The sequence below is a fragment of the Lissotriton vulgaris genome, chromosome 7 (genome assembly GCF_964263255.1).
Source record: "Lissotriton vulgaris chromosome 7, aLisVul1.2, whole genome shotgun sequence".
NCBI classification, from domain to species: domain Eukaryota; kingdom Metazoa; phylum Chordata; class Amphibia; order Caudata; family Salamandridae; genus Lissotriton; species Lissotriton vulgaris.
The window spans coordinates 1,334,556,613-1,334,582,600 of record NC_141695.1 but is presented as its reverse complement, the minus strand read 5'-3'; the positions used below and the strand labels follow the sequence as shown (position 1 = coordinate 1,334,582,600).

General features: G+C 44.7%; 1 protein-coding gene across 1 annotated transcript in view; it reads right to left on the bottom strand.

The window, feature by feature from the left end:
• Window positions 1–25,988, bottom strand: part of LOC147703641 (zinc-binding protein A33-like) — a 245,389-nt gene that overhangs the window by 144,180 nt on the left and 75,221 nt on the right. The window contains exons 3-5 of the mRNA XM_086931978.1: window positions 25,654–25,887; window positions 2,062–2,084; window positions 1,844–1,971 (exon numbers count right to left, since the gene is read on the bottom strand). Coding sequence (XP_086788104.1) covers window positions 1,844–1,971; window positions 2,062–2,084; window positions 25,654–25,887 — 385 coding nt within the window. The remainder of the gene's footprint in view (window positions 1–1,843; window positions 1,972–2,061; window positions 2,085–25,653; window positions 25,888–25,988) is intronic.

Sequence of the window (25,988 nt, the reverse complement as noted above, 5' to 3'; positions counted from 1 at the left end):
TGCTTCGAAAAAGATCTTGGTGTGAGGTATTTGGATATTTTTGTAATCTTTAGGGGAAATAAATCAACAGCTCTTATTTGTATCAGGCGTTAGTTGTCTGGAGTTGCTTATTGAGCACTATGGGGCCTTTTCGTAAAATGAAATTTACACAAGTAAATCTACATGTGTAAATTTACGACGGGAGAAAGAGCGCCAAGGATAGACTTGTTGCAGGGTAAGCAACCTAAAAAACTTGATTGCTGCTTTATGGGTGTATGTACGCCTGCCTCAGTTTGACTGAGTGAATATGCTTGTCCATGTAAATGTGTGTGTGGCGGATGTTGCGACTGACGTGGCCACCGATGGTAAAATGTTGGCGCTTGCATATTGGTAGTAGTTACTGGCAGGTTGTGGCCATGTAAGCCATGATGGCGACAACCCGTCTTAAATGCTGGGCTTTACATATTGGTGGCAGTTCTTGCAATATTGCCTACATCCTTGGCATGGTGGTGCCCGATCCTGCTATAATGTTGGTCCAGGCATAGTGGTGGCAATTATTGGCACTTAGTGGGCATCCAGGGCTTGGTGCTGTTTACCGACGCAGGCATAATTGTAGACATTTTTGGCATGTTGCGAGCATCCATGGCATGTTGGTGCCCAAACTTGATATAGAGCTGGCTCTGGACTGTGATATGCATCGCTGCCAAATAATAGTAATACATGGGGAACCAAAGCATAATCTATACTTTGTGGCAGGTGTACATATAAGCACTACATAAAAATGAAACATCTGATCTTTGGGCATCAACTCTATTTACTAATATAAACAGCTGGTATTTCAGGACAAAGATAAGAGTATTTTTCATAAAAATTATAACCTTTTGTTTTTGAGGGAATTATATTCATTTTACTACAGACCTGTGGTCTGGTTCACAAATCTCAATATACCTGTATATATTTTCTCATGTGTATATTTAGTAATGTACTTGGGCATAACTTTCCACATTTTTGCTATTCACCGTTTCTAGGTGGAAATGTACACCTAGGTATAGGTTTATATGACTCCATCCCCGTCGCATGAGACCGAAGATTATAAAATGTATTCTCTTTGTATTTTTTCAACATCGCCTCACAGTTATAACTTATGACTGAGAATCTACTTAGAAAGAACTGGATGGAAATATAAAAGGAAGTGAATTGTAGAATGGGAGATCATTGCTAGGAAAAATATTTGCCCTGTGAACATGTGTTTCAAAAACAGGCGGTATCATCAACAGTTATTGAAGTACTTTTTTAGGGAAATTGTGCTGGAAAGTGCAACATTTTCTCACACTTTACTTGGAGCAGGTTAACAGGTAAAGCGCTCAGAGGCAATGACGACACTGTCAGGACACGCTGGAGCTGGTTTCAGGAAGAAGTAGAAATAGGACTAAACAGTCATGCCAGAATAGGAAAGGGGAGCAATATTCTAGAATGGATGTGCAAGGACTGGTTACCGGCAGATTAGGCTAGGTATACATTCTCCAAGTGAAGTATAATGGAAGGAAAGGGTACTCTGAGGGGGTCATCCCCATAAAACATAAAAAAAACTATCAGGAGAGGCAGTAGGCACAATAGGTTTCATCAGAGTTGACTCACAAAAAACAGTTTGGCATACATAATTTTGAATTTATTTAGAGTTTGGCAGATGGTATACACTGTCAAAACATAGTGGATTCCTGTCCACCATATCAAGTACCACAAACTATAATAAACTTGCAATACGCAGACTGGATATCCGACAAGCTTGTGACAGAGTATCCCATCTGCAAAACTCTAAATAAGGCCTTCGATAGAATCACAAAGTTCCAATTTTTCACATTACCTGGGCTTATGAAACCCCTCATCTCTTTCCATACGCTGTACTGTATCATGTCTTTGCAGTAGCCCAGGTTAAGCTCCCGCGACACCAGCACGTTGACTGCTGGGAGCTGTTTCTGCCCCTGGCAACACCTGAGGAGGATACAAAAGGCATCTTACTGCAGAACGGGCCTCCCCTTCAAGGGCATGCACAGGTGGGTGGGGCACCCACAGCTTACTCACTTTTCCACGAAGGACTTTATATCCTGTTTGGAGAGAAAAGAGAAAGAACTTTTCATGAATTTTTGTATTCTGGTAAATTTAGACCTTGAGTCAATACAACAAACTGTATTTATATCAACCCACATATTTCCATCAGCCGTGGCTTGTGCAGGCAAGAGTGGTGGGGCCGGGTGGGGGAGTATGTCAACGGACGATGACGACAGAAAAGTAATTATTTATTTAATTTTCCCTTGACATTGTCGGTCGAAATCACCCCCACCCGACCCCACCGCTCCTAGTTGCACGGGTCGTGCCTGATTTCAATGTAGCTATTCTTTTCGCTGTAATGAAAAACATCAGTTACCCGCAACCACACATTAGCACCTTAATTTATATATTTATGATATATAAATAACCTGGTGCTAATCCTATCCTGAGGTTTGGTATTGAGGCTTACAATCAACAAGAAACCCAAGCCAATCGTCTCGGAAATACACTGGACATGAGAAAAATACCAAGAAAGAATTTAAGTTTCCACAGTATCTGTTTGAGCGGAGTAAAAAGGCGTTAGATGTTCAGGTGAATTACTAATAGTAGGGTTTTCATTTTTTTTCAGAAATAGAGCAACATTTTCCTGGTTTCTCAGATCTTCAGAGAGGAATTTCAACAAACATTGAGGATAGTGCCTAGAACTTCACTGGACACCAAGGCACAATGTGTTTTTCAAGAACAGTGGAAGATAAAGAGACTATCATTGACACTAATGTGCGCTTATCACAGACAATATCCAGCATTCACAGGTATTGATCACATCATGATTTCCTCTTCCACCTCAATAGAGAGTTCATATTATGGATATCCACTGGATTTATGCAACAAGGGAAGAACACGATATGCAGCAGGGCTGACTAAATTCCGAGGCAAGAAAAGGCAACATTTGTAGTTTAATGCGGGGCTTTCATTAACAGTACTGCTTCATTATTTTGTCACACTATCTGGAAAAAGGTTTCATATCATTACTAACATTTTAGGACCCAAATATAGCACTAAGCAACTGAAAAATGGCCGGTTAACCTTTCGAAAAGTCCTACCACTGCGTAGTACGTGGCAAATCCATAATCATTTTTTAAACAAGATATTCTACAATTTGTGGACTAAACACCAGTGCCCATGAAAGAGCTCCATATGTATTATTCCACTGTTTATTATCCCCGTTTCAACAATATTAATACTACTTTTCTATCTGATGCAGCAATGCTGCACACAGAGATGATAGCTTAACACATTTTTAAATGAATTCTGAAAAGACATCTTTATTTGTGTTGTATTTTTTTGAAAATTTAGGAAATTTTAATTATTGTGTAACTTGCAAACTAGTTTTTTTGTCATGCGAGTTCATATCTATATATGTATATATAGATATATATATAATGATAACAGTTAAATATCTTTTATCAAATTTAAAAATAAAGTAACTTTAAGTTATTAAAACATCATTACATCAAAGTAAATTTATTCTACCGATACCCTTTTGTAAATATATATATATATATATGGTGATCAATTTAGGGCTAAGTGAAGAGTGGATCTCTCAGTCACCACCCCCGAAAGAAACCATCAAGAGACTTTATTGGGAGTGGACCCAAGCAAGAGACTTTTGACTAATCTAAAGGGGGGCCTTTTAACCGACCAGTTCTTGGACCATAAGCCAGAGAGGAAGCTAGAACCCTTTCTTGATTTCATTAGAAACCCGAGAGACAGAACATTGTTTTTGAAATTGAGGTATGGGACCCTACCCCTGAATGCCTTTACTAGAAGCTGGAGAGACCTCTCTTACCATCAAGCTACCTGCCCGGGGTGTGCTAATCCCACTGAGTCCCTAGCACACTTCTTGTTTGCCTGTAGGGCGTACAGGGGTCCAGAAGAAGATGCTAAGACCAGTTTGTAGAGAACTGGGAACAAGGCAATATTCAGTGGCTCTCCACATTCTAACAACGGACACTACATCTATGATGGTAATTTGCGGAGTTGCAAAATTTCTGGGGAAATCATGGCAAATACGAACAAAGCTTGCTCAACTGAGAATGGGGTAGGATACCAAGCGGTATAATTGTCTTATTATATCATCTAGCACTTTACTAATCAGCACTTTATAGCTCTGGAACAAACTAGACTGGACTTGTTTTTATTATCGATGTGTATTTTAATTCGTGTTTTAACTTGCTTCTTCGCTTTTGTATTTTGACATTTGTTTTATCTATTTTACCTTTCGTGATGGAATTGTAAATTGTATTCACTTTTATGATACTGTGCTATCGAATAAAGTATTACAACAATAAAAAAAAAATATATATATATCTATATATCTATAACTAGGGCAGTGGTAGCCACCAGGGACTGGCCCTTGGATTGGACCTCAGCGCACTTTAAAATGGTGTGCAAGGGGATTTCAGGACAATTTCATTAATAAATATTCAAACAGACATCGCCCACTGGAGGGATTGATTACGGCCAAACGAAGCACTACAAAAGACCAGCATGCTTAATTATTGAGACCCCCTGAAACGCCCACTTGAGGGTAATTATTGGCAATTAAAATGAAGCAATCATGAGGTCTATTTATGTTCGTGTGGCTTGCAGATGTCGAAGGCTCCTCCTCTGATGAAGGCCGAGGGCGGCTGCAATGCATAAGGAAATAAAAGCGGAGCTCTGAAAAGAACTAAAATAAATTGCTGAAATTTACCTGCGAGGTGTGCTGCTCACTTTCTCTCCATGGGGAGAGTACTTTGGGAGCTATAATACGGCCAGGTCCAGCCGGAAGCGACGCACCACCACTGAAAGCGCGCCAAAACTGCCTGAATAGGACCATGATATGAAGCTGGCGAAAGTCATAACTAGGGCAGTGGTAGCCACCAGGGACTGGCCCTTGGATTGGACCTCAGTGTACTTTAAAATGGTGCGCAAGGGGATCGCAAGACAATTTCATTAATAAATATTCAAGCAGACATCGCGCACTGGAGGGATTGATTACGGCCAAACGACGCACTACAAAGACCAGCATGCTTGATTATTGAGACCCACTGAAACGCCCACTTGAGGGTAATTATTGACAATTAAAATGAAGCAATCACGAGGTCTATGTGTGTTCCTGTGGCTTGCAGATGTCGAAGGCTCCTCCTCTGATGAAGGCTGAGGGCGGCTGAAATGCATAAGGAAATAAAAGCGGAGCTCTGAAAAGAAGTAAAATAAATTGCTGAAATTCCCCTGCGAGCTATGCGGCTCACTTTCTCTCCATGGGGAGAGTACTTTGAGAGATATATCTCTCTCTCTCTCTCTCTCTCTCTCTCTCTCTCTCTCTCTCTCTCTCTCTCTCTCTCTCTCTCTCTCTCTCTATATATATATATATATATATATATATATATATATATATATATATATATATATATATATCCAACTAATTGTTTTTCTTAGTTCCACGCACAAAACAATGTCCAGACCGCTATTGCAATAAAGCGTGTTTATTCAATTACGCTTCACTCTACGCGTTTCGAAAGGCTTAACTTCTTGGTCACGAGTGCGAGTATGTGTGTTTAGAACATTTAAATAAACATCACATGATTTCACCAATTGTGTAAGCATAGTGAACAGACTTGCAGGTAGACTCTACATAACGGAGCTAGAAGACAGATACATTTGATCGTCGTGCATGGACATCATTTATAATCTTAATTGTATAAATCAAAAAACAACATTGGGTAGTACAGTTCATAACTGGATTTACTAAATCCTTGTTAATATTTAACCAGTTGCAGGACGCATTGTGCTTGCCACAATTCAAATGCCCGAAATAATAATAAAGCGCTCATTATTGGCAGCGTGTTTGGCAACATTTTAGCAACATTTTTGGCAACATTTATAGCAACATTTTTGGCAACATTTTTAAACAAAGCCCAAGTGGGCAAATAACGAATCGTCAATTGCTCAGCTAACGATCACAGTGCCCAAAATAAAAATGTAACCGCCTCTTGGAAGGCAATGCACAATTGTTGTGGCCATTTTGTCACAATAACAAACAGTCCCCTATTCACTCGCCCCAGTGGGCAAAGTCCATATATTCATTCCCAAAAAAACATCATATCCCGAGTGTCATTCGTGCTATACTCCAAGTCTTGACCGTGATGTGTCTTAAACTCAGTGAAGCGGAAACTGAGGTACTTTCTTATGGTTTATCTTTTTGTCCTTCTGCCTCTTTTGATTATACACAAAGCAGGATAGATTTATTTCAGTTTACCCGCAAGTTAAGACTCAAAAAATGGTTTTCCATGAAAGTTACACAAGGCCCAGGAGAGGTCCGAAATGAACCTAGTAATATTGAAATAGGTGATGCTGATATGTTGCATCTTCTACAAGTTCAAATTCTATCACTCGGGTCTGAAAGGAGACTGTCAATCCAACCCCTAGATTCCAATCCTGGTTCACAGACAGCTTCCTTGACGACCCCTTGTGAGTGCCAGGCTAAAAAGAGAACAGCTGTGAAGAAACAACTGGCCAGTGAGGCCAGACTTTTATCATTCTTTGAGCGACAGGCGAATCAGATCGGGGGTTCTGATACTTTTGCATCCCGGGTGCCCCTCCAGTCCTGGGGTATATTTCCTGCATGTTCACTGTGTGATCAGTCAATGTGAGGAGGGCTCCCCCAATCTCTTGGTACCTGTCCAGCCGATCCCCCAGATAGGAATCGTAAGTAACTCAAGACCAGGAGGCCCTGACCTTTTGCTCCTAGCAGAAAGGGGGGCTGTCCCAGCAGAGGGTGTCTTAGGTGAATACAGATAAAAGCTAGTGCCTACCCCAAACCACAAGCTTCGACAAGGAATAGGTAGGGGCATGGGAGAGCTGCAATGTCCAGCAGAACAGATGGCAGCTTGGCTCACGTTAAACACAATTGCTCAACATCCTCACCCAGTGAACCCACTGGCTCTCAATATCCAGGTCCCACATATGACAGAGATAAGAAGAACCGGGTAAGGGAGACTGGACAGGCTTTACCAGGAGGAAGCTGTCAATCTATCACAATCTGGGTAGAGAGGGCAGTACCCACTCTGTAAATAAGGGATGCGCTATCCATGCCCCTTTGACCTCATAGCCAAGATCTAGAGCCAAACTCTAGAGCTTCAACCAATGTAAACAGGGAGACCCTCAGTGGAGATGCGTGATTGTCATGTTCACTGAGGTGTAGAACAAAAAGGCGTGCAGCAACCTTCTGGTGACTTCCCAGGGGATCAAAATTGGGCAGAGAAGCACACTCTCCAGAGCCATGCAGAAGTGTTGTTCATGTTGTGGCCAGCCAATCAGGATTGACTATACAGCTTTAAATTGGCCAATAGGAACCTATCTGGACATCAACAGTCCGATATACCTAACATTTTAAACCCTTCATGCCTAAGCCGAGCCCCTCTTTAAATGCTAATTTCACAAAAATGGCTGAATGGATTTACACTAAATCACAAAAGCATGCTTTCTGAGTAAAGTTTTACCTTTATGACAAGTTTGGTGTAATTCTGTTCACCCATATCTTTCTGCATTGGACAGCACATTTAACTCCGGGAATTAACAGGGGAAATTGCCCCCCCCCCCCCTTTCTTGGCTCATGCTCAACGGAACAGCGTGAAACTTTCCATGAAGGAGCTAAGATGGATAAACTATTTGGGGGAAAGTTTCATGCAGATTTGTCAAACAGCGTCAAGCAAAACAAAAAAGCTCGTCCAATGGAAACTCTTATCTAACTATAACTACATAAATATATATTATGCCCCTGCATGTTTTGCTCTTTTTAAACATGACTTTGCCTAAAGGGTGTACTGACCATGGTGGAGGTGCGAGGTATGGTGTGCATTATGCGTTGGACACCAGAACTGACAAATTTCAGGGCTTTTTGGTTTTGTGTTCACTTAATCATAACTAACCTTCAACTATGATTTTTTACTAAATGTCATGTTTTTTTTTGATGTACTGCCTTCATCCATTCTGTGCTGTGTACAGGCTTCAGCGAGTACCAGTGCCCCCCTGTCCCCCCCCCCCCCGTTGGTCATGTGCAATGATGGCTTTTCGCAAGACCTGTCTGGCTTTCCACTTTGCTTAGTTTGTTTACTTCCAAGTTCCAGGCAGATTCATCGAACAGCGCCAAACGTATTAGTCTATTAAACTTTAATTGCCCCCCTTTATCTTTGCCACTGTCTATTGGATCTACTTGAAACTTGAAATAACCAACAGTAGGCAAAACCTGTTAAATGTCTTTCACCTGTTGTGTGGATTTATCAATCTGTGAGAAAGTTTTTAAAAGATTAACATATCCCCTTTAAATGTTCCCCCCTTTTTGATGGGCCTGCATAAAACTTACACATTTCAAAAGAAGGCTCAGTGTGCCAAGTCTCTCGATCGATCAAACAGTGCTAAAGCTATTAGTGAATCTAAAATATTTTGATGCCCCGTTTAACTTTTATGCCCCCAATTAGATCTTCACGAAACCAGAAGTACCTGCACTAGGTGTAAGTTCTAACTGCTTGGCACACTTGATGCAGAATCATCAAACTACTCCATAGTTATAAAAAAACAAAAATATTACTGCACCCCCCTTTAACTTTTTTTACCCCCACTTGATTGGACCACAAACAACTAGATATTCCAATGGAAAACAAATCCTTCTAATTAAATCAACAAATGGCTTTTCAGTGAAAAAGAGCAGGAAAAGTGTTAACCCTTTCAAGCCCAACCAGCACCTTTTTCAAATACTAATTTCTTAAAACCTTCTGGACGGATTTTGGGTTACAAGTGCAAGCAACATTTTGCATGGGAGCTAAAATGGGAAAACACACCTTTCTTGACCCCCACGATTTAACTTTCTTTTTCTTACTCGAAACTGCACAAAAGTTGGCATGCCAGACCTTAGTTGATGGCGCTAAACTAAATCAGATTTGATGCAGATCTGTTGATGGTGGGCAAAGTATAGCACATTGAAATATGCCTTTCCAATGGGAAAAGAGGCGGAAACATAACTACTGAGTGGTGACTGCCACTGTGTAGTGTATGCATGTGTGTGTATGCATTCTCCTCAAAATAAGCAGTGGTTTGGGAATCTCTTCTATTAAATCCACCATAAGCTCCCATACAATGTGTGATATCACCTCTTCCTAGGTCTTGAAATTCATGAGTGTTCATAAAGTGCAAATGACTAGAAAGATGATGGTGCACCACCAGAGACCCCAAAGACTGATCAGTCTTCAAGACAAACCTCAACAAATACCACAAACACATCAAGGACACAAAAAGAGACACCCTGACAGACTAAATCAAAGTTAGCACCAACCGCAGTAACAAACTCTTCAACAACTTCAGAGAGTTCTCCTGCCTGTCAGCCACCGAGAAAACGGTCTGCTTTTTCCAGGAATTCTGCAGCACTCTGGCGAACTATTTCCAGAACAAGATATCCACCATCTACAACAACTTTGATCCCCAACCCACTGAGGTTGACCTCAACAACCTCCACTCACCAACTGACACCATCCACTCCGGAGCTCCCACAAACCCCTGCCTGCCCCTACCACTTCTTCAACCTCAGAAACAGAAATCAACTCAGAGCTTAGCCACATTGTCAACGCATCCCCAGAAGGCAACTCAAGACCTGGCTCTTTTATTGAGACCAGCAAGGCCTTAGCGCTGGGGTACCCTCTGGGTTATAATAACGCGCTCCATAAATAGTGATTCATTGATTGAGCATGGGGTCAACCTGTTGGGGCTGATGATATCAAGGAGAGATGGGGATTACCTTGAATCCTAATGCATCTGAACGAGTGCTTTTGTTGACAAACTCAGATCTGGTTATCAATATTTAATTTGAGCGCCTCAAGCTATTTGCAGCTGAATTAGGATTGCTTACAGGTTTTGAGCATTACATTATCTCTAAGAAGAATGCCATAACTTGTGTCCATAACGTGAGAATGAAGCGAGGATGCTGTAAATAGAGAGGAATGTCACAGAGAAAATGAAGTTGATGAAGCCTTTAACTCTGAAGGGGTTCCTGGTGGGTGGCTGGAGTGATATCAAAGAAGCGCTGAGTCTGACGAGAGGGTTTTGGAATGCACATTTATGAACTTGGTATGGTGGAAGGAATTCTTTTTAGGGACAATGGGTTGATTACTCTATTGAGATTGGAACAGAATATAATCAACTTGGAACATGAAGGACACCAGACAAGAAATCTAACTAAGGTCAGATTTAGTGAGTGGTATAGGGACCTGGGATGGACTGCCAAGTGGAGGGGATAGAAAAGGATTGATGGCAGTGTGCAAATAGTTATCAGGTTTAAAGCTAGACTCACTACCCCTCTTCCTCCAGTAGGCAATACTTCTGAACCATAGATGAAATTGGGGCATGACATCATTAGTTGTTTTGACTAGCTGCCAAAAAATGAAAGTTATGTTTGGTTGTTGGTTGATTATACCTCCAAGTGGGTAGTAACTAAGGGACTTATTACAACTTTGGTAGTCCTGCAGCGGACCGTGCAATGCATTGTCCGCTGCAGGACTGCCCAACCCGTGGTGCTGCCCCCCACCAGATTATGAGTTAAATCCTGGTCTTTGGGGCGGTGGTATAAGGTGGTGGTTTGTCAGGCACATTGAAGAGCCTGACATGCAGACCGTCATTCTCAGAGCGCCGACTGCACCTTCCTGCATGGTGCGGCATACATGCAACACCATGCAGGAACTGGGGGTGCAAAACCGAGGGACACTACATGTGCCCCCGCATGCACCTCCAGGTCCAGGAGCAGCAGGGGGCCCTGTTAAAGCCTTCTTTGTTGCCTCTCCGCAACTCTTCTCATGGGAGGCTCACCACCATACAACAGGCGGTGGACAGGCAAGTCCTAATATGCTTAGCGGTGCCGCAGTGGCACTATCATCATATTAGTGCTCTTGACCGCTGCACAGATACCGCAAACGCAGCGTTCCTGTGGGGGTCCGACCGCCACACCCATAATACTGTGGGTGGGCATGCAGAGTGGCAGTGGTCGGACCACCACCACGGGTTCAGTGGTCCATACTTGTAATAAGGCCCAAAGTGTGTTGCCTCAGTTAACACGACAACTGTGATTTAGTTCCTCAAAGAGAACTTGTCTCATTAAAGTATTCCAAGCTTCACTGTCATTGAAAACGCTGTAATATTTGTTTCACAAGAACTGCATGAGTTGCTGGAGAAACTGTCAATAGTGCAAAACTGTACTTTATTCACCGCAAGCAAAGGGTTTAGCAGAACGTATACATAAAACTGTGAGAAGCTGTGACCAGAGGGCAATTGCTACTAGAATCTAACTCTAGGAGGATTTGCAAGAAACTTGGTTTGGCAGATTACAACACACCTAATTGTGTTTCTTAGGAATCTCCCTTATTGTTTGTTAGAATTGAAACGTTACTCTCCTATTATTCATATTTCATTCTGTATTAAGTTAGCATTCTTGGCGCCATTTTATTAGCAGCCGCCATTTTGTTCTATGATCGAAGCCAGACTTCTTTCTTGTACCGTCTGTTTCAGTGGAAATAGCCTTACCTGTTCCTTTATTATTCAAGCCTGAACTTCGTTGCACTAATTAATAGCTTTTTCTGTGTTTGCATACCTTTCTTCATATGTAGCCCCACTCCCACTGTTCAGAGAGACGGGCACAGGCTGATCAACCTTGAGACTAAGATAAGTTGTTCTCGGTCTCAGGATGGTAGCTCATCCTTCTGGGCCTCCTTTGTTAACTTACCCCAACTGGAAAATTCCAGTCTGAACGGGTCCTGTTGGGTATTGGAAATGTATATTATCTGATGTTGTGTTGGATAGAGTCAGTCCCTCAGCAGTCATCTTAGGAGGCTGGTCAGACTAGACTCCGCTGCAGCGCAATACTAATAAATTACTTGGTTTGTATTCTCTTCTGTCTCTACTGTCTGTCTTCCATTTGTATGGAAGACTGAGAGGTGGTGGCGAGTAATCGGGTCACTTCCTTTATCTTTCCAAAAGGAAAAAAGCCTTATTCTAAATTTAGTCCTGCACAATTAAAGCAAGGAAGAATGAGATGTGACGATGATGAATTAGAGGAGGTAGTATCCTTCGGAGGAAAGAGTACAAAAAAGATGTAAGTCCAGGTATTTTTGAAAAGAATTTAGTGAAGAGTGAACAGTGAAAGGCTGGGGATACGGTCCTTGTGTTAATAAAAAGAGTTATCCAGATTCATTGGCCTTTATGTCATAAATAAGGTTTTGAAGAATCTAGTTGTTTTGGACTCCAATGATATTTGGAGTATGTCCATCCTGGTGAGGTCTAATGCTGCTCAGGAGGATTCGATGATGGAACCTCAACAAAGAATGACTGTTCTATTTCAGGAACTGATGATGAGTTAATTGGAATATCAGAGAGAAGGGAAAGGATGAAACATTAAGTGGCAAGGGGGATTTGTAATGAGATAACGCTTCCCATTAGAATACCTATGCAAGACCAAGCATGTATTTTTCCTTTCAAGAGTGGTTTTATAGTTGCTTTGTTGTTGTATGCATTGTACGTTTGTAATTGCAATGATATTTATTAATACCAATCCTCTAGAAGTTTATTTTTTCATGGGAGGGAGATGTGATACAGTACTCTTAAAAACACCCACAGTAAATAATTTGCTAGGGGGAGTGAATGTGACTTAACGGTTGGAGCGTCCGACTTTGAAGTAGTGTAACCAGGTTCAAGTCTGGCGAAAGGCGGGAAGGGTCAAATCTGTGATTCTGAGGAAATTCCTTAATGTCCACGTGCCTAAAAATGAATGCGTCCCTCTGTAATGCAACTGGTACTCATGTAAAGCTCTCTGATAACTTCGGATCGAGTTCGCAAAATATAAAACTGCGGGGAAAAATAAATTCATATTGAGGGCTGTAGCTGAATTGCATGGCCTACAAGCCTTTTGGGCGGAATGCGACAAAATCGCATTCCTCCATCGTGTGTTAATTTGAAATCAAGTTTTTCTTCATTTATACGCCTGTTCAAAAGAAGAACAGTGTTTCAATAAGAATTAACAATTGGGGCCCCAAACATTGAAATGTTGCGTGGGAATAACATTTAGGATTGCAAGAAGTCTGTTCCTGGGAAGAAGAGTGTTCTTTTATTTACAGCTATTGGTTACAGGGCCTGTGTAAACTGAAGGAAGAAGGGAAGTGACGTAGTTGCCAATGAGAGAGAAAATTCACAACCGTCAGGAACACTACTCTCACGGCAAAAGCTCGTTTTCAACCGCTGATTGCTAGAGCATTATGCCTCAAAAGGTTTTACTAGTTCTTTGTATATGCGGACGTGCTTTTATACACAAAGGTGTAGTTCCGTGAATCACCTCTGCCCTCTTGTGGCCACTTGGTAAATGACTTGCTTAATATTACAGCAGTGATACTTCCCCAATGCCTTTTTACAAAGGAAAATGGATAAAAATATTAACAGGAAAGCAGAGTGGGGGGCAGGAGGGAGGGGTCTTTTGCCTAGTAATAAAAGACACACATTGGTTTTCATTGATTATTTTTCAAAATGGGTGTATTTTAGTGTTCCCTCTTTCATAGCTGCCAAGGTTTCAGATTGCTATGTGTGACATTTTAATAATTTCAGTGTAATTATGAGTGACATTTCAATGGCTTAGAGTGACACTTTCTCGCACGCAAAATTAAGCAATGAAGATGAGAGAAACACATAAATATCAGAAATGACAGCCCTTTAAGAAATAGAAACTCTAAAAAAATCTTAAAACTGCTCCAAATCACCAGAAACGGAAGCACAATAACGGGAGATAGACTGTGTGACTGCAGTTCTCAGTAACGGAGGGCAGGCAGGCACTGCAGCTGCTCATAAGAGGATCTTATTGATCTGATCATTTATGACTGTGCCCTAGCGTATACAACGTTTATAGCCTTGCATATTCACAGTGCATTCTGAAGCAGACTGGGACCTCATAGCACTATAATACAGTTGCCACTGTTTACCATTGCCCCAACCAGTACTGTATTATGTTTCTATCTGGTTAGACACAAAACGTTTGCAGCAATTGCAGTAAAATTGAGAAGCACAATATCATATTTCATGGTTTACTGACAGCTTGGCTTTTGGACTCTGTTGCAGCTGGAAATCACCACACATCATTCACACACGTACATAATGTTCATTCTAACTGCAAAACAAGTTAACCCCTGGCATTTTCGAAGAATAGCATGCCTCTGGTTTAAACTAACTGGAGTAATTTCAGTGACCTAATACTTATCTGTCAAAGTTTGAGATTGCTTGTGACATAGCCATATATTCAGTCTTCTTACGTGTGACGTATAAATGTCTTATGTGTAGCACTTTTACTGATGCATGTTATAGAACCAAGAACTGAATAGAGATCAACAGTTATGCCTGTTTAGTAAGATAAATTAGCCCTTTTTGACGTGTGAAACCTGCCTCAAAACTTCCCAATGCTCCTAAAGTATCTACACAAGATCACTGACCTACTTTCTTTTGATAACAGGGTCACCTGGCAGATATATTTGGCATCGTAATAGCCAACAAAACACATGTTTTGGGAGCATGACAATAGTTTAATAAAGTTGAATGTTATGTCTTGTACACATTTCAATTCAAATAAATGGTTTGTTAAGCCAAACAGTTAATCAATGACAATGCCTGGTAATCTCGGAGTGTCACCACCAAAAAAATCTTGGAATTCCGGTGCCACTTTCATGAAAGCAACATCTGGTCCATCACCACTGCTAAATTGAACCCGGTTATAACCTAAGTATTTTAAAATGGTAATGATTAACACGAAAAACGAAACTTGAGAGTTTCCTTTAAGAATACCTGTGTTTGTCAGTTTCAAGAGAAAACTATCAAACAGTGGTGCTGTACAGAAGGTTAATAATAGATCATCATGTGTTGTGGCATTAGTAAAACAGTGTCAAGAGAACCTTTAAGCCAGCATAGCGAAATCATGTTACATAAGCCGCCCCCGCTCTGAGAAAACTGTTGTGCTGTGAATGTTGTGTGCAGATAAAGGACGACTCAGGAGGCTCACTGAGGATGATGAGACAGAGCAGCCCTGCAGAATTGTGTGAAATTATTTTTTTCAGATGACTCATGTACTAGTATGGCTGAGATACCCGCCACCCCCTCTCAACACAATCCCCAAAGGAGGGAAACCGGAAACAGTTCTTGAAGTTTTTGGAAGAGGGAGGGAGTGACCCTCCCCGGCCGTATTTATTAAAACAAAAAATTAAAACATTAAACAGTTTCATATTAATGTACAATTTCATTACCACATTGCGATGTTTGGCTAACCTTAACAGATTCTCTAATACAGAGGTTCTCCTAGCCGAACTAACAACCTACAAAACATTTTCTTGAAATTTTGAAATTGTACATCCTAACGTTTAAGGGCCAACGGCAAGGTCGTAACCGGTGTCAAGATCCCTAACCAGAAATACCCCCCCCCACTTGGGAGGGGCGACAGCACTGAGGCGTACCTCAAGTGCAACTACCAATTTCCCTTGACTTGACGGGGGCCCCAATAAACTCGACGCCACTTAAAGGTCGTTCGAGGACTCGTGTGAGTTATCTAGAAGGTAGCGTAGACCTCCCCCAAACCCACACAACTTACCACATCTGCCGTCGCAGACGTCACTGGCCCCGGGAAATTCCCCAGGAGGGGGCTGTAACCCCTCCTACACAGGAAGGGGCCTTGACCGCCTTTCCTTTTCTTTCGGCGACCCATCCTTAGAAGGGACCGCCTCCCCGTTGAGGGGCCAAAGGCCACCTCTCCCGAGCGCTCCCATCCGTGTTGGGTGACGCCCACTCATAGGGATCTTCCAATTACTGCTCACCGATCATGACCTTACCGCCCGACCAAAATAAATACGACAATGATAACTAAATAACTAAAGACTAAATATAACAGACAGTAGCAACAACAACTTTATTCAAAGCATGCCTACTGATGAACACTAAAGCAGAATTACTTTATTTGCAAAACATAACACAAAACGATCATTCTTTATTGCATACTCAAAATCTTCACGATAATACCGCAACCTGTAAACGAAAAATCAGAATTATCAATCAAACTTTATTTAAAACCACTCGCTGTCTTCAGGGGCTGGTGGGTGGGTCAAAAAATGGCTCTTCGTTCCGTCTCGAGCTCACGTGCAGCGAGGAGGTGCAGCTTCAGAGCACAGGAACAAGAGGATGCCTTCTGGTCTTGCGTCCCTTTTTATCCGTCTTCAGGGCGGGCGTAAACCCGCCCCTGCCTGCCCCGAGGGCGTGGCCAGCCGCGTCAGTGTCTAGGCCAGCCCACTCTAGGGCGGGAAAAAGCGCGCCCCGGCTACGCCGCTTCGGGCATACCAGCCGAGACGCGCCTCCCGCCCAAAATGGCTTCCCGGGGGGATCGAGGTACTCTGCCATACGTTCGGGGGGACCGAGTGGTCGCCCCTTTCCATATGGCTGAGATACCCGCCACCCCCTCTCAACACAATCCCCAAAGGAGGGAAACCGGAAACAGTTCTTGAAGTTTTTGGAAGAGGGAGGGAGTGACCCTCCCCGGCCGTATTTATTAAAACAAAAAATTAAAACATTAAACAGTTTCATATTAATGTACAATTTCATTACCACATTGCGATGTTTGGCTAACCTTAACAGATTCTCTAATACAGAGGTTCTCCTAGCCGAACTAACAACCTACAAAACATTTTCTTGAAATTTTGAAATTGTACATCCTAACGTTTAAGGGTCAACGGCAAGGTCGTAACCGGTGTCAAGATCCCTAACCAGAAATACCCCCCCCCACTTGGGAGGGGCGACAGCACTGAGGCGTACCTCAAGTGCAACTACCAATTTCCCTTGACTTGACGGGGGCCCCAATAAACTCGACGCCACTTAAAGGTCGTTCGAGGACTCGTGTGAGTTATCTAGAAGGTAGCGTAGACCTCCCCCCAAACCCACACAACTTACCACATCTGCCGTCGCAGACGTCACTGGCCCCGGGAAATTCCCCAGGAGGGGGCTGTAACCCCTCCTACACAGGAAGGGGCCTTGACCGCCTTTCCTTTTCTTTCGGCGACCCATCCTTAGAAGGGACCGCCTCCCCGTTGAGGGGCCAAAGGCCACCTCTCCCGAGCGCTCCCATCCGTGTTGGGTGACGCCCACTCATAGGGATCTTCCAATTACTGCTCACCGATCATGACCTTACCGCCACAGGCCGGATAGTTGACCGGCTATCCGGACCCCCCACAAAGCTCCTACCTAAAGGTCATGTTTTAACGTTTTCAACCATGCTAAGAAGTCTCCTATGAGTAACTCATTCCCCACCCGAGACAAATGCACACCATCCCCCAAATACATACTGTCATCATTAATACAGCCATGCGGAATAGAATGCAATGTCCTGGAACGGAACAACCTACTCACTTTGTTATTAAGCTTTCTAACAGACTGATTCAAAGCAGGAATAGAAATAGCCCCCCGCCACACCTTTCGTGGGATCATATGGGACCACGCAATTGTGCACCCCGGAACTCTCCTCGCCAACCAACTTACAGTGGAAAGCATTGCCTCCAGGAGAAGTCGTCTACCGGTGGTGACCAAATCATTGCCCCCCAAGTGTACTATGACTATAGACGGCGGTGACCTCGTCCGCCCTAACATACCCTCGAAAAATGCTTGAAACTGGTCAATACAGAGACCGCCTCTTCCGTAGAAGGACACCCTGTACCCGTATTCCCCAGCTACGTGAATCATGTCACCTGCTTTGAATACGTCCGCGGCACGCCTCACGTATGAGTGGCCCACGACCCACACCTCCTTTTTCACAGCCGGTGATGTCTGACCGCTGGCCCGGTGTTGGGTCGACTGCATAGTCCGCCCCGCCTCGTAGGCTCGCGCAACTGAAAACCAAACAAAAACAAGAGGCGTGAGTACATCATTACATCTTCATAACATGTGCAACCGCACATACCTCTTATAACAATGGGAGGACCAACGCCCCACTCGTTTCACTTGTTCAACATTAAGACCCCTGCCTGTAGCTTCCGTAGCAGCCCCTATCCGAAAGGAATGGGTCCCAAACTCGCCCGGGTTCAAGCCCGCAGCGGCAATTGACATCGCAAGCACCCGCTGAAACTGAAATCTTGTCAGTGGGGTGGCGTCCGCGTGTCTCAACAAGGTCCCACCCCATAATGCCACCCTTCGTGCTAGGTAATCTTCTAAACACTTTACCGGACACATGGAGGACCCGGGAATCCTGCGTATGATTATGCAGTCACCCATACCGTCTTGATCGGTCTTGGACCTGACAAAGGAGACAGTCATTGCCTCTCCTCTGATCTGAACGTGTTCTTGGCACAAACCCCCGCCACATCCTGTTTGTTCCTTGCCACCAGTTCGCTTACCCGCATCGCCCCGTGAAATGCTAGCGTAAAAGCGGCTCGGAACAACACCGCCTCAAACTGAGATGAACATGTGGCAGGGAGTGTAGCCAACAACTGGGCCAACCTATCCAAACCTATCGGGCGCCTCTCATCTACTCTGCGACCCTCAAGGCGTTGCCACCCACGCAGCGCTTTTTGTACAACGAAAGACGCTGTCGGGTCCTGGATACTATGAGCCCTGGCAACAAAGGAAATAGCAGCACGATGCCTCTGGGCCGTAGCCACCGATTTCCCAGCCCTACGTAAGGACATCAGAAAATTCACTACCCATTCTTCGTGGCCCCAAAGCCTCTCACTATCAGTCCCCAAAAAGGCTAAATAGGACCGAAACGCCCCTTCATATGCCTTCCTCGTCCTTGGTGCTAGACTCTCTCCCACGAGGTGACGAAGTTCGGGGCACCGAGAGACCAGAGAGCTTCGGGAAAGGGTGCCGGCTCTGGGTCCGCTGAGGGAAGGAAACCCGAGAAAGCCTGCATATGAAAACGAGACAGTGCATCAGCCGCCTGATTCATTACCCCTGGGACATGTTTTGCTCTGAATAGCACATTCAGTTGCATACACAGTAAAACAATTTCTTTAAGCAGTCTTAAAATCAGTTTACATCGTGCTGCCTGACTATTGATGCACTCGACCACGGTCATATTGTCAGACCAAAATATCACAGAGTGATCTTTGAACCCTTCTGGCCAGGTTCTCAGGGCCACAAAAATGGGAAAAAGTTCCAGGAAAGCAATATTACTTGTCAGACCATTGTCATGCCACCATGTCGGCCACTTTTGTGCCGACCATTTTGTGCCGAAGATGGCACCAAAACCTATGCTACCTGCTGAATCTGTCCAGAGCCCCAGCTCTTCAGAGGACACGGCTGGTTTGTTCCAGATGACCCGACCATTAAAGTCCGCCAGAAATGCTAACCAAATACGCACGTCCTGGCGGACCTCAGCCGATAGTCTCGTGCGATGATGGCCCTCCTTTAGGCCGACCATAGCTTGGGCAATTGAACGGGAAAAGGGGCGGGCCATCGGTATAACTCTCAGTGCAAAATTCAACTGTCCCACCAACTGCTGTAATTGATGTAGCGTAACTTTAGATCCATTTAGACACACTTGCAGGGCTGCCCTGAACTTCCACACTTTGTCAGTTGGCAAACGAAAACAACCCTCTCTGGAGTCTAGCTCGATCCCCAGAAACTCGAGGCAAGTCGCAGGACCCACCGTCTTACCTGGTGCCAATGGCACACCAAACTGCTTCATTAATACACAAAACTCGGCCAAGGCCCGGCCACATTCGAGATCCCCGGCTGCCCCAAGGAACAGAAAATCATCCAGGTAATGCATTACATGTCGGAAACCCGTCTCCTTTGTGAAGACCCATTGTAGAAAACTACTGAATTTCTCGAAATAGGCACAAGATATAGAGCACCCCATCGGCATACACCTATCCATGTAATAATAACCCTGAAACCTGAAACCCAGGAGACGCTGGTCGTCTGGGTGTACCGGGAGCAACCGGAACGCTGACTCGATATCTGATTTCGCCATCAGCGCCCCGGGCCCCAGGCGATTCAACATGGCTACGGCCTCATCGAAGGATGCGTACCGCACCGAACACACTTCTGGATCTATTGCATCATTTACAGAAAGACCACGTGGGGCTGACAAATTATGAATCAGTCGGAACTCACCCGGGTCCTTCTTGGGGACCACCCCTAAAGGAGAACAAACAAAATTCTGTACCGGGGGTACACTAAACGGGCCGGCGACCCGACCTCGAGTAACCTCTTTCCGGATCTTATCCTGAACCACGGTCGTATGCTGCAGGACGGAAAGTTGATTTTTACACTTCTCCACACCCTGAAAGTCCCCTACCGGGATGCGGAAACCATACGAAAATCCGTTCCGCAGCACCCCAGCAGAAGTACGATCCGGGTATTCACTGAGCCAGGGAATCATCGCCAAGGTATCAATCGGGGTAGGTAAAGGCGCCCCTCGGACTACGTTAGACCTGTTTGGCGCCTCCTCTCCCCCCGTTATCACCCGCTTTGGCTCTGCACGTGGACTCAGGATGGGACGACCCGCACCCACTACATTCATGTTTAAATTTACACGATCCCTGGGGCCTGGTACATTTACCTCTGTTGAAATTGAAGCAGAACCCCCTTTTTCCTGTATTGCCGGCAGATTTCGAGTAATCGTCGGTACTCGTACCTGAACGAAAGGGCGTTCCCCCATAATGGCGGGAGGATTCGCCAACATTACTTCCTACCAATGGCATTTTCAACATACCTGTCTCCTTCATTTTATCCCATGTCAAGGAATCATAACAATCCCAGGTTAAGCTTTTATTATGCTCTTTAGCCTTTCTAAAAAGGTTATCGTAGCAGAACCAATGGTTACCCTGGTGTGATGTCGAGTACCCCATGATTCGTGACTGATATGTCGGCAACTCGGGCAGCAACTCAGGCCTACGTTCCCCCAAGATCGACGTAAAAATTCCCCATGCATTGCCCCAATTGCCAATATTCTCATTCACTTTAAAGGCGCCCATTTTTGCGCGCCAAACACTCGGATGCATAAGATCTTTCTGACCCTTAACATGCTCCACCTCATAATGATCAACAAGCAACGAGAAGATGTTCACATATTCCCCCGCCCAAATCTTCTCCTTAATTGCCAAAGGCACATGTTGACCCAACCTTTCTCTACGAGAGGGTGCTGACTCATCCCTCGCAATCGGCAATGGCCGCTTACCTGCACCGGACGCTGCATCCGCGGTCGCAATCGTCCCTCGTGGCTTGTCAACTACTGCAGCCGGCGCGGACACCTTGGCTGCATCTCGTTTCTCGCGCAATTGCTTCATCAGCGCCTGAGCCTCGGCAGCCGTGGCGCCCTCACTACTGTCGCCCAACCACGCTGCAAGTTGTGCCGCCAGCTCGGGCGGCATATCCTCATTGGACACCGGGGTGACCACCACAGGAATCGGATTCCCCTCCGCCGGTACTGGGGTTGGCGCTTCGAGCGGGGTACAGGGAACCGGGACGGCTCCCTCAGCTGGTCCCCTCCTTGGCCTCTTGGCTCTTCCTCCTGGAGCTGCTCCAGCCGACGGACGTTCCGGCCCCCCCTCCCCGTCTCTCTCCGCCACCCGCTTCTTCAGCTCAGTCATCTCCTTCATGAGGACCCGAACCATCTGTTCAGTCGTCATTCTCTTCCCGCCTTTCTTGGGCATTTCTCCGACAGAGTATCTGTAAGACAAAAGCAAAGATTATAACGCTCAAAAAATGGCTCTTCGTTCCGTCTCGAGCTCACGTGCAGCGAGGAGGTGCAGCTTCAGAGCACAGGAACAAGAGGATGCCTTCTGGTCTTGCGTCCCTTTTTATCCGTCTTCAGGGCGGGCGTAAACCCGCCCCTGCCTGCCCCGAGGGCGTGGCCAGCCGCGTCAGTGTCTAGGCCAGCCCACTCTAGGGCGGGAAAAAGCGCGCCCCGGCTACGCCGCTTCGGGCATACCAGCCGAGACGCGCCTCCCGCCCAAAATGGCTTCCCGGGGGGATCGAGGTACTCTGCCATACGTTCGGGGGGACCGAGTGGTCGCCCCTTTCCATACTGACTCATGTACTAGTATTAATGCTTACTGAACTTAGTTCAGAGACTCTTCCCGTCCGTGACCGTCTCGTCTGGCGGCCTGGCTGCGCACAGGGACCCGACCCGCAGCCTCCAGCACTGCAGATGCACTCTGCAGCAGCTGTCTTCTTTCTCCCCCCAGACACTGCTGCAGGCTGCTGTGCTGTGACTCACTCAAGTCGTCCCCCCGCTCTGACAGCAGTTTACTTTGCGACGCCTGCGCCGATCACTGATGCAGTCTCTTGCGCAGTGGGTGGCCATGAGAGAAGAGGATGACTGTGACTGACTTAGATTGAGTACCCCGCACTTCTGCCTCAGTCACTTTGAATCCTCTTCCTCCGGACGTGACTGCACTGCACACTAGCATCGACTGAGAGGGCAGCCCCACCCCCCGTTTACGTAATTGACAGCAGTGTGAGTCAAGTGAGAGTGCCATTAAAGCTGTGCTGCGGCGCCTTGCAGCCTGGAGCCAGGCACGACGAGTCGACACAGCAGGGTGGGCAGTCAGATTTGTTAAAAAAAAATTGAAGCGCTCTCATCCCCTCAGCTGAGAGCAGATCTGGATTACCTATTCATCAGCCCAGGCTGCAAGGCAGAAGCATGTCTCTCGGAGGCTGCAGCAGAGCCGGTGCCGACTAGTGGCAAAATGCGTGACAATGCATTTCAGTGCGGTGATGAGGAACACCGCACTGAAATACGTGAGTGTCACACATGATGCGTGATACTTGACAGGACTGCTCTTTTCCTAACAGTGATGCTACAATTAAAAATTTTCAAATAATTGTTGATAGAGAAGGAGCACTCAAAGAATTTTTTACAGACAATGGCATCCACTTCACATAAGTGTGCATGACGGACTTTATTGAGAGTTTTCACATTGCTCATCTCAGAATTGCGCTTTACTCACCTTCTGCCAATGATTTGGTTCAACACATAAATGAGTTCTTAAAGAGAGTGTGTAAACAGCCTTGACCATGAGTCTTGAGGTCAAAACTTTTCTCTGGGATAAAGCTTGTTCATATGTAGTATCTCCACACAGTACAACAAATATGTCCCCATTTCTTGATGTTACGCAAAAGATTTCCAAGGGCTTCAGTTTGTCCTGACTGGGTGAGAGGCGTAAGCAAAAGGAGCACACCTGACTTGCTAACTATTGCATCCAGAGTTGAAGCAAGGCAAAATCATTCAACTGACAATCTAGGGTCATCTCAGATTGATAATGTAAATAAGTTGTTACTTACACAAAGGCAACCTGATACATTGTTCACAAACAATGTAATGATTGCATTACATCTCGTAACACCAGGGCTGTATGCAATACTACTATGCTTTCTAAATTGAAGGGTTATTATATGTCTTACAAAAACAAATTATTGATGTAAAGATGTAAATATTTTATTATTATGCTTATTTTAGATATTTGTATTTTATATTGCTTTCATCAAAATTATTTAGCTTTGTTTTTTCAAAAAGGGGAAGGTGTTGTACCATAAGACATAGCAGTAATGTATGGAGTGCAGGGTACCTTTAAGAATGTGTTATTAGCAAGTGAGCTCCTGCTTGCAGAGGAAGCTCAGTTGTCAAAAGTAAATGCATTCTAGTTGCTATATTTCCTTTTACGTTACTGTTTTATGGTCATCGCTGTTGTCCCGCATCAGTTGCCAAGGGGAAACATCCTTTACAACTCAACATTTACCCGCAGTGCCTTTACGACGCAACTTTTACAACGCAAACCATTACAACGCATTGCGCTGGGGGGCGCTCTAGGATAGGGAATAGGTTTAATTTACTATCCAACACCTTCCCTACTATCCACGGGGACTGGAGTTGGATAGTAAATTAAACTATTCACTATCCAGCGCCCCAAAGCACTATGCGTTGTAAAGGCATGCGTTGTAAAAAACGCGTTGTAAAGGCATGCGTGGTAAAAGCATGCGTTGTAACGTCATACATCCGTTGCCAAGTCTTCATTGAGCGTCTGATGCATGAGGACAGGCTGCATGTGGTCTCTTTTTTTATTACCCAGTACTTCACAAAATAATCGCTGTACTTATCTGCGCTTGGCTCCCGCAGTATCTAGTTAATATGAATGTAAGCTGTGGAAGGCTAAAAGTCATCAAAATGACGGTAAGGAAGTTATGCTCAGCGGGGGACAAACACAAGAAGAGGAAGGAAAGCAATCGAATAAGATGCTAGAAAATTAGATTGACAAAAGTATTGAGTTGACACAAAGCCTCCCGTGACCATATTACTGTCCATAATAGGTTGTCTCCAATAACAGTGAAAAGCTGTCAGTACACATAATCATCTAAAATCATCCTTCATGAAGAAATAATGCTCATCCAATTTCGGACTAGATGGAAATAACACAAGACAGAATATATGACTCAATAATGCAAATCAGATTCTCCGCTGGTGAAACTAACTGTCAGGTTCCATGTACTTATTTCTCATAAAATGGAGTGCTTATTGTGGTGTTATTGTCTATCAGAGTCTGTTCTAATATAAAAAAAACACAAACAGATTCTATGCAATGAGAAAATAGTGTACATCAGTTTCAGTGCTGTGAAGAAGTGATGCTCATCGAATTATCTGAATAATATTGCTCATCGGTTTCTGTACCACAAGAAATTAGTGCCTAGCCTATCAGGTTATGTGCCATGAATCAGGCAATATATGCTACCTTCGTATTTTACGCACAACCCAACAAGGATAAGAACATCTCACACCTCTGCTCCAAGCGAATATAAGTCGAAATGCACCCTCATCAGGGAGGCACTAACTTACCTGCTTATTTCCTCAACTAGGGGATGGTGATTGGCAGGGACTATGGAATGCTATTAATGACTTAAAAGTGCAAATAAGAGCTGGGATCAGGGCTGGACTGGCAACGCAAACCAACCCTGGCAACAATTGAATCGGACCGGCCTTGGGAGATCGGGGGGGGGGGGGAATTGTGGGGTGCACGTGGAAAACACTACAGCTGCTTTTGTTACGGGGGCTGATATTGCAGCACTGCTGAAAAACTGGCCCCCTGTACCAAAAACATACCCCACCCTTCTGGCCCACAGGGAAAATGCCCGGTGCCTGCTACAGCCAGTCCGGCCCTGTTTGGGATGCTATTACTAGATGGGGTGTGACAAGGTTCTATGTCATGCTATTAGTGAATGCAGTCTGGCAAGGATCTGTGCATGTCTGTTGGTGGCAGGGGTGTGGCAAGGTCTTGTGGAATGTTATTGGTGGATGGGGAATGGCAAGGAGCGATGGGATGCTGACAGATGTGTATTGGCTGGCTATTCAGAACACTTTTGGTGGATGGAGCTAACCGGGAATTGGTGGCACTGGTGTTGGATAAAGATTACAAGTGTATTTTTGGTGGGGGGGCAGTTAATGGATAGACATTGGCAAGGAGTTAAGAAGCATAAAAGTTATGGCACTGTACCTTCCACTTTTCTTCTGTGGGACCTGCCACAGCAAGGCACTCAACTCACCGTCAGAAAGGCGATGGAGTCAGACTCATAGAGCCGGGGCTGTGTAAAGCAGATTGTTTCCAGAACGTGCTCATTGTTCTCCTTGATAGATTTGAGGTTCTCTTCCATCTCCTGCAGGATGGCCTGGCCCTGCTCATGCAGCTCATACATTAGCTTTTCCTCCCGGGCCCGCAGAAAGTGGTGGAGCTTCTCAAACTCACAGGAAATGTAATGCCTCGAACTCATGATAGCACCCTTCAAGAAAGAAAAAAACAAAGTTACACAGAGCAGTCACAACATTGTTTTTGTTAATATCTGAAAATGTGCAAGAAAGGTGAACACCAACATAAGAACAT